Source organism: Poecilia reticulata, unplaced genomic scaffold, assembly GCF_000633615.1.
Source record: "Poecilia reticulata strain Guanapo unplaced genomic scaffold, Guppy_female_1.0+MT scaffold_708, whole genome shotgun sequence".
Lineage (NCBI taxonomy): Eukaryota > Metazoa > Chordata > Actinopteri > Cyprinodontiformes > Poeciliidae > Poecilia > Poecilia reticulata.
In genome coordinates, this window is record NW_007615455.1 from 1 (window position 1) to 9,818 (window position 9,818).

A 9,818-nucleotide genomic window follows, 5' to 3' on the forward strand; every position below is an offset into this window, starting at 1 on the left:
TTGCTGCGCGTTTGCGCAGTGTGAAGGAAAGAGGAGACCAGCTGCACAGGCAGGCTGGGAAATGAGATGCAGGTGATTGGTATCGGCAACAAGAGACAGTGATCGGCGATCACCGATCATACACTTCTTCACAGAAATTGGCCGATTATGATCGGTGACCGATCGATCGGCACACCTCTAGTGTGGATATTTCTCCATGACGACGTGGAGCAGCTCCTTTTTGTTTTAGTCTCCAGTCCCATTAAATTACCTTCTAAAGCATCGCAGTGGAAAACATCTTTATTTATGCCAGTAAATAATTAAGGAGCCGATGGGATAGTGATAGTGAATGAGTTTGATGCTTTTGTGAATATCACATTTCTCGCTTATCGAAGCAGAGTGGCTCATGTGGCTAGAAACACTCGGGGTAAAAAGAGAGGCTGGGAATCAAATTGATCTGAGCGATGAACAGAAACGACGCTGAAGCTGCTTCCTGTCCGAACAGGGGCCAATGAGGAGATCGATTACTCCGCCAAGCTGAAATTCAGCGATGACGAAGCCGATGAAGAGGGAGACGAAGACAAAAAGGAGAGCAAGAATGACTCGCGGTACGTGAACAAGTAGGTCTATTTGTTCCAGAGGTTTGATGCAGACGGGGTTTTGCTGCGGTTTAGTTTGTATGCTTGTCTTTCCTCCTCAGTGAGCAGCAGAGGTCCCAGGACGCTCCCGCTGCAAACTCTCACTCCCGAGCCTCGGACAGCGGCGGGGAAAGTCGACACACGCCCCCCTCGAACGCTGACGGCGCCCCACAGCCCCCCTCCAGCAAGCCAGGATGGGCCGAGGAGGGAAGCAGCGGCTGGGGAAACCAAGGGGCGCCATCCAGCTATCAGGTGGGAAGTCAGACCGCAGCAACCGTCTCCTCTGCAAGGCACTGCTAAATCTGGAAATGCACAACACTGTAAAAACAAAACGACAACAAAAAAACACTCAATCTTACCAGGTGTTCTTGGTTTAGTTTCCAGTACATTTGAAATAAGACAAAACTATCACATAAGTAACTTTTCAGCAAGAAACAGGAGCATGTTTTAAGTGAATAATCCCTTAATTTGATAAAAAAAAAAGTTCCAGTTCCACTGGCATATTATTTTACCTTCAACATAAAAAAATCTCTCATTATAGTTTTGTTGCATTTTAATCAGATTTTTTGCTCTTAGAAAGAAACTGCCTCCTCCAGATAAATGTTGCAGCTGCATCAAAACTAGCTTTGGGTATTTTCCCTAGTGTCGGCGTGAAGGTTGTAATTTTAACATCGCGACCGACCAACCTGGTTATTGATCCGTATCGATGAGAAACGATCAGGGCCCAGTCCGATGCCTGCGATTGGACCTGGACCTCCCTGCTTTTTGCATGCTGCTGTCAGTGCAGATTATGGCTAACCGTGTCTGCCTACAGGGGCGCAGGCCTGGATTGGGTGGCCCCCGGGAGCAGCCCTCCCCCCCACCTGGGCCGCTCCTCGGACCAGGGCCCTACTCCTTTTATCGACAGGTAGCCGTTTGAACGGGGCCTCATAGATCAGCCATTCCTGCCATGACCTCATCCTCCGCCTGCAGAGTGTATGGTTCAGCCATCTTTGCAGATGTATCTCAGTAAATTAGAAGATCACAGCAGGTTCAGTCATTTAATTCCAAGAAAGGAGATTCAAAACACACAGTGATCGATTTCAAGTCTTTGTGTTGATAGAAACACAGAATTCAGTTTCAAATAAATGGAAAATATTAAATATATGCCAATAGAAATGGGTATTTAACACAGAAATGTTACTCATTTGGACCTTGATTTCCAAACAAAATTTAAAACTTACTTTCCTCTGAAAAGAGTCATTTGGACATCTGAGTTCTTCTTTACACTCAACTTTACATTACAATGCTTTGGATAAAGCTCTGTGAAAAGCTAGCTTCTATAGCAATGACCATTTGAAGCTTATGCAGCAGGAACACAGAAAACACTGTTTCCTGTAACAAAACAATCCCTTTTTATCCATATTATGTACCACAGAAACTGAATGTTGGGATTTTAATCAAAATTAACAGAATCAAATGCTTGAAATATATCAGCTTGTGATGAATCTTGAGTTTCAAATTTTGAATTAAATCACTCCAGTAAGTCTTTGATGATGTAATTTAATGAGATGCACCTGTTTTAGTTTTAAATCCGCTCTTTTGTTCTTTAGTTCCGTCTCTGTTTGAGATTCATTCATTGGACATTTTGTGACACATTCCAGCTGAGTCATCTTCAGGACTGAACTCTTCATCGTCACACATTCAAATCTTTCTGTGACTCTGCAGGACCGGCCGCACGGCCAGGGTTCGCTCCTCGGCCCGGGAAAACCCGCCGTTGTCGCCGCCGCCACCCAGCTCCAGCCAGGATCAGCGGGTCCGACCGCTTCCTCTCAGCCCGGCCTGCTGGTCCACGGCTCCCAGGGAGACGACGAAGACGAGACCTGGCGCCAGCGCCGGCAGCAGTCCTCCTCTGAGATCTCTGCGGCCGTGGAGCGAGCCCGTCGCCGGCGTGAGGAGGAGGAGCGCAGGATGGAGGAGGAGCGGCGGGCCGCCTGCGCCGAGAAACTGAAGAGGCTCGACGAGAAGCAGCAGCAGCAGCAGGGCAGCGGCCCGGCAACCGGCGGCGGCAGCAAGACCCCCAGCCTCGACGGGAACTCCACCGCTGCTATGGCCGGCAGCCCCAGTCCATCGGTCTCAGCGTCCTCCCCGAATATCAGCCAGCCGACCTCCCCCTGCGTGGACCACGAAGAGCCTCCGGTGCTGGCAGCCCCTTCCGGGTCCGGCTCTGCAGCGAGTGACCGCCGGAGAGCCAGCAGCAACAGCAGCTACGACTCCACTGCAGGTCAGCCTCACAGGCAGGGTCCACACGCATCGTTAACAAGTTTTGTCTAAAAGTAAAGCGGCGGTACGTAACTCTTCCAAAAATATGTGAGTCTTACATATACAGTTAAAACTGTCATCATGTTGTGACATTATGTTCGGAGAATCTGTGAAAAGATTGATCTCCTCCCTGAGCTGCTGTTTCCACCTGCAGAAATGCACCACTGGTCAAAAAGAACCAGTCAGAACCAGGAGGAAGATCAATAATGCTCATGTACGTGCTTCTAAATGTGCTAATTGTGGAGAAACCGTTCTAGGAAAGCCGTTTATCTGCCGTCATTGGTGGTCATGCTAACTAGCCTTAGCTTTCAGGAAGTAGCTGTACAGTAGCAGAGATAAAGTAGGAGAGCGTGAGTGTCTCCTTCACAAGAGTGATTTACAGCGCTAGAACCCTCCTCCTGGCTGTGATTGGTTGATCATTTTAACAATTATAAAAAACTTGTAAAGCTCCATAATACAGCTTTAAGGCCATAAAATGTCTAAAAGTAATTTAAAAATGAATGTTGACCATAAATACACTAATCAGATCTGAATTTTTTTTAAGGCTACCGCTAACTAGCTGCTAACAAATCCTTGCTAGCTTTTTTGTGTTTATCATGAATTAAGTGTAAATGTATCGCTCATTGGCTAGAAGATATTCGTCTTTGCTGTAGTGCAGAAAGCTTCACATTGTGTGGTTAAAGCTGTGAAGCTGTGTGAGAAACGCAGAACTACTGCCAGGAGCTGCAGGCGGACATCAGAAGTTTCAGTTTTGCGATGCTTGATTTGTAGCGCAGCATGTTCCCCCAAACATTCCCTACATTTCTACTTTGTTTCGGTCTTAAATGTTAATCATGATGGCATTTATAAGGTTTTAAAAAGTCTTAGATTTGACTTCTTGAAACCTCCCTGAATTAGTAAAGTCCTGTGTGGTTCATCCAGGGAAGCTTTAACTATGTTGTCCACCCGTGTGCAGATGTCCAGCAGTGTCCCCAGCCAGCTGTGTCCCAGCCACAGCAGCCCACTCTGGATGTCCCTCCGTCAGTGGAAAGTAAGGAAGAGGCCGCAAGCAGTCCTCACGTCCGTGCAGGAAGTGGCGGTGAAAGAGGCGTCGAGCCGGTGAAGATGGAGAGTTCTGGCGTAGGAGTGGGCCGTCAAGCCGGCGGTCCTCCTGGCCAGGGTTACTCCAAGTACCAGAAGTCTCTACCGCCTCGCTTCCAGAGGCAGCAGCAGGTCAGGGCTTCCCTTTGCCACATGTTTTAGATTGATGCTCAGACTGGATGTCCAGAAGGGTCGAATGTATCTGCTGTTCTGTGTGCAGGAGCAGCTTCTGAAGCAGCAGCAGCAGTGGCAGCAGCAGCAGCAGCAGCACAGCCAGGCCTCCCAGAGTCAGCTGTCCCCCCAGCCCCAGGCGCCTCAGGGCCCGTCCCCAGGCTCCACGCCCCAGCCGGGCCCTGGGCCAAAGCAGGGCGGACCCCTCTATCAGCCGGGCAGCATGGTGCGACCTCCACCTCTGCCCATGAATTTTGATCCTCGCTGGATTATGATGCCTTACATGGACCCTCGCGTGATGCAAGGTCGCCCTCCTCCCATGGAATATTACTCAGCTGGCATGCACCCGTCTGGTGAGTCGATGCAAGATTAAAACAACTCAACAATGAAACCAGGGCTGCATCTAGTGACTGTGTTAATAATCGATTATTCTGATTATTAAACGAGTAGTCAGGCAAAAAAAACTGGCACATTCAGCAGATTATTTAACTGCTTAAGCTTATTTCATGAACTATTAGAAATGCATAAGAAAATGCAAATAAACAATTTAATTCTTTTTTTTTATTAAATAAGCATTTTATTGCCTAAAATCAGTGTCTGCTTGATCATCATGTGTGTGAAAAGACGCATCTGCAGCTAGTAAAATACTCAGCTCAGCTCTTTCTGCCTGACTTGATCAGGACGGCATAAGAATAATTTGTATAATAACTTAATAGGAAACTTTTTATGCATTTTTACAGAATCTGAACCAGGTTAAGCTAAACCTACGTCACTAATTACTGCTCTGAGGGTCCTCAGAAAATGGCCTCAGTTCTCTAGTTAACAATTCTTTTATTACCAAATTAGTTGACTGTTTAAATAATCAGTTAATTTTTACAATGAAAGCAACATTTGTAAATTAACATGCTGATTGTAAACTGCGTTTTTAGTGAAACATAATTTCGCTGTTGCAGGGCTTATTGGTCGTGAACGATCCGATTCAGGCGGCTCTGGTTCCGAGCCTTTCGACAGGCAGCAGCAGCAGCAGCAGCATCCGGGCCACCCTCACCGTGGGACCCCCCCTATGGACCCAAAGCTGGCCTGGGGGCCCGAGGTGTTCCCTGGAGGAGCGGACAGCCGCGGCCTGACGTCCCCGTTGAGACAGAAACAGGCACTGGAGGAGGAGGAAGTGGGGAAAGGGCCCAGGTATTCATGTCTAATGTTTCTGACCGTTTGGCTTTAATTTAAGTTATTTATTATTTCATTTATTTGGTGTGTTTTCACACCTGGAAGTCCAGTAGATGCAGTTCGATTGAGGACCAAAATTGCAACATTTGTTGCTTTTATACTGCACTGTATTAAACGAACCAGAACCTTTGAAAAGCCTGTTCACACCCTCGCCTGTGGTGGCGCTGTACCCAGAACCACTGAAAGAAAATGACAGAAAAGAAGACATGAAGATAGCATTGTTTGGTAACACTTTATTTGAAGGGGTGATGCTGTCATAAACATGAAGGAGTCTTTGTAAATGTTTATGATTGTTGTCACGAAGTGTCATTCAGTAAATAACGACACTTTAGATGCAAATTTGACTTTTAATTGACTTTTAAAGCAAGTTTTTGAGACTTTGTAATAAAGGTGTCATTATTTACCAAATGACACTTCATGACAACAAACATAAAGACTTCTTCATGTTCATAACAGATGTGATGTCATACTTATGACAGCGTCATGTCAGTCTTTTTCACACCCCTTCATATAAAGTGTTACCGATTCTTCTTAGTGAAATGTGGACAAAACTGGAGAAGTGTCAGATTTGAGTAGTTATCTGGTAAAAGACCACGGCCCATTTTTCCTTCTTGTGTTAGACTTGGACATTTGTTTTAGTTGTATTTACCCAGAATGCACTGCGTCTACTTCCTGCTTCCTTATGCATTCATACGGCACCAGAGTTAACTTCAACCGAACCGACACCTAGAGTTTTCTGTTCTGGTCCTCATCAGAGTTGGATTGTGCGTTCACACCTCTCCAAACTAACTGGATTTCCTGGGCAATCGAACTAGAGTTTGATAAAAGCGGATTAAACACGGCTGGTGTGAATGCATCTTAACATTATCTGCATCTTTGGCTTCAGTTACTTGTATCGTTCTAACTTGCACTTCTCTCCGTAGAAGTGACACTCCTCCACACCGCCTGCGCGACGGTGGACTGGGACCAGTTCAGCAGCCCAGCTCATCATCTGGCACCTCCAGTCAAACTCCTCCTCCTCCCGTTGGTGTGCAAGTTGGCAGCCAGGGAGGCACACACCACCCTCATCACTACATCGGAGGGCGGGGCAACTACAGCAACTTCCCCGACCAGGGTGCAAGGATGCCTCCCCACCCGCAGCAGAGGCAGGGCGAAAGGGGCAACCAGCCCCACGGCTTCACCCACCCAGATGACGGGCCTTCTCGAGGACCTCAGCAGGTGCAGATCTGGGGAGCCTCACATTCTCATTACGACCGTAACGGCCGTGCAGACCTCCCCGCCGTGGAGGGCAGCGCTCATCTTCCCCACCACCACAGCCACCACCATCAGCAACCTCAGTTCCCCCTGCACCCCCACAAAGCAGAAAGCAGTCGTGACAGGGGCGGCGAGGCTCCCGCCAAGAAGACGGACTCTTCTCCACCTCTTCACCAGCCATCCCTGTCATCCTCATGCTCCTCTTCCTCCTCCTCCTCGGCCAGGGAGGAAGGGAAGGCGGCCCAGCATCACCCGCCGCCTCTGAGGGAGGCTGAGGCTGGCATAGGGGAGAGAGGCAGCAACAGTCACATGAAACCAGACAAACCAGGCCCCACTTTTCTGGCCCATTCCAACCAAAACCCTCTTCAGCATGGCGGCCATAATCAGACTCAGCAGCATCCTCACTCTAAGCCAAACCAAAGAGGAGGGCGCGAGCATAAAACGGAGACGCAGTGGGGCCCACGGCCTGGAAGCAACAGCATGGGTGGGGGATCGTCTCACAGCAGGAGGGGTAACAACGCAGGAGGAGGAAGAGGAGAGGACCCCTCCAGTACTCCATCAGACCACAAACCCTCCAACCAGACAGGAGGCAGCAACCCCAACAAGAGGGCTGGTCCAATCAAGAAGCCTCTGCTGAAGGAAATAAAGAGGGAAGGAGTGGAGGTTGATGGAGGAGACAAACAAGGCAAGGAGAAAGAGCAAGATGGCGGCCAGCCCGCCTCCTTGAAGCAGGACACTTCCTCCATCCCCCAGAATGCCTCGACTGCAACAAAAGAGGAGCAGAACCATACAGCTAAAGCCAGGAGCGGAGGGAAAGAACGGTCCTCTGGAGGTGGAGGAGGCTCCGGCAGAGGGTCCAAGGATGTAGACACATTGTCTTCTGGGTTTCCCTCCAGGAGGGACAGAGACCGCTCGTTCGAAAGAGGCGGAGTGCCTGTGAAAGGGGGCAGGCCCAGTCGGGGACGAGGAGGAGAGTTCTACCGCGGTGGCCGTGGTTACCGGGGTACGTACACTGCCAGTGCTGGACCAGCTGGCGGCGGTCGTGGCAGGATGGGAGCGAGGAGTGGGAGAGACTACCGCTCCTCTACTGGGGGCGGCCACCACCAAGAAGCCAAGGGTGACGGATCCGGTGTTCGGCACGGCCAGGACCGGTCTCAGCATAACCCGGCGAGAGCGAGGAACCGCAGCGAGACCCGCAGCGAGGGCTCAGAGTATGAAGAAATCCCCAAGAGGAGGAGGGAGCGAGGTTCGGAAACGGGCAGTGAGAGTGGGGGCAGTGACCTTGGTCACTCTGACAAGGACGAACACCAGAAACCCAAGAAAAGTTCAGAGAACGCCGGAGCCACAGGGAACATCTCTTCAGTGGCGCCCAGAGTTTCTCAGGCTCGCGTGTTCACCCCCAGGGGGGTTCCCTCTAGGAGGGGCCGGGGTGGAGGCGGCGGAGGGGGAAACATGTACAGGGGCAGTGGCACCGTCGGAGGGCCTGTTGGGGGTCACCGGGTTGGACCTGGCTCAGGGTCTTACGCCGGGTCATCAAAGTCTGCCGCTTCAGGCCGGAAACCGCAAGGTCCACCTCAGACCTCTGCACCCAAAGATCTGGGTCGAGGGGGTGGCGCAGGAGAAAAGAAGGACAAGGTGGTAGACGGAGGCCAGAATCAGGGGGCCAACCCGCCTCCGCCATCTTTACCTGCCACGGCCCCTCCTGCTGTGGCGTCCGCTGAGAACGGAGGAGTGATCATCCAACAGGCTGCAACCAATCCCGCCCCGAACTCAGGAGGCCCGAACGCCCCCCCACATCCTGCCAACCGGGGCCACCCTCCTGGTGGGTTCGACCGACCCCCGAGGCGACGCCGTCACGGCCGCTCTCAACACCAGCAGGACAAGCCTCCCCGCTTCCGCAGACTGAAAGAGCGAGAGAACGCCGCGCGCATCAACGGCGGAGTCGGCGTCATCGGCGGCGGCAGACCTTCGTCTCCTTCCCTGAATTCGGTTCAGGACAGCAACGGAGCTCCGGCGGCCGCCCCCGTCGCAGGAAACGCCCCGAACCACGGCTCCACTCTGAGCACCAACAACAACAACAACAGCGGCGGGCAGCAGCCCAACAACGCAAACAGCCACCACCATCACCACTACAACCAGAGCAACGCTGCCCCAGCCCACGCCCAGCACCACCACAACCACGGTGCCAAGTCTCCGGACTTCACCAACCAGAACTCGGACCAGGCCAACGAGGAGTGGGAAACCGCCTCTGAGAGCAGCGACTTCACCGAGTTCAGAGACAGGGACGCCGGAGGGGGGAAGTCCTACGTCTCCCACCATCACCATCACCCGGGTAGAGGCGGTGGCGGCGGCCTGGTGGATCGAGACATGGCCGGTAAAGAGCCGTCTGCGAATAAACGAAGCTTCTCCAGCCAGCGTCCCGGGATGGAGCGACAGAACAGGAGGGTCAACACCGGAGGAGGCGGAGGCAGAGGCCCTCGCGGCCCCCCGGGCGGCGGCGGCGGCAGCGCTCCCGCCAATGGAGGTGGCAACCGCGGGGAGAAACGTGGCAACTGGCCATCGCCCAAAAATAGGAAGTGATGGAGTATTAAGATGTTTTGTTAGACGAGCCCACACACCCACCCTTTCATCTTAACCCCTTCTGATTGTTATTTCATGGCTTATCTGTTGACTCCCCTCACACATTAGTGGATCGTGCCGTTTTATGAAGATGGTATTCATACTCACCTCAGCTGTTCCTTTTACATCCTGCGTACCGTCCGTTTATGTAGCGTTGTCTCTTTGTTTGGTCTTGCTCTCCTTTAGTTCATGGACCCCCTTCGTTTTCTTTTTAACCGCCCTTTAACAAACACTGAGAAGCATGTGGCTGTATCGCTAAGCTACACAAGCACCAACACGGCAGAATTAAAATGTTTGCTTAGAAACCCTGAACATGTTTGGATTGGGTTAATTTTTCTATTTATGCGTTCAGTTTCCACCACTCTGACCTGGGTGGGACTCGGGTAGCACAGGTCTGCATTGGTTCCCTCCTGGAGGCAGAAAACTCGTTTTTAATCACTTCAGACCATAAAAGGTTGAGGTTTCTGGTGGGTTTTGTTGCATTTTTAGTTGGATTTCAGCCCCACACATGAACACAGTTCTGTAAAGCAGGTGATTAAATATTTCCCC

The 9,818-nt window shown here is 51.1% G+C and overlaps 1 protein-coding gene across 1 annotated transcript; it reads left to right on the plus strand.

The window, feature by feature from the left end:
• Nucleotides 1–451: 451 nt before the first annotated feature.
• On the plus strand, nucleotides 452–9,581 carry LOC103461170 (protein PRRC2A-like; the record flags this gene model as incomplete). The annotated part of the gene is made up of 8 exons (XM_008403501.1): nucleotides 452–599; nucleotides 680–869; nucleotides 1,432–1,524; nucleotides 2,325–2,880; nucleotides 3,874–4,130; nucleotides 4,219–4,522; nucleotides 5,123–5,354; nucleotides 6,320–9,581. Coding segments are annotated over 8 exons (4,691 nt in total), but the record flags the coding sequence as incomplete, so codon positions are not given.
• Between the last annotated feature and the right edge of the window lie 237 nt (nucleotides 9,582–9,818).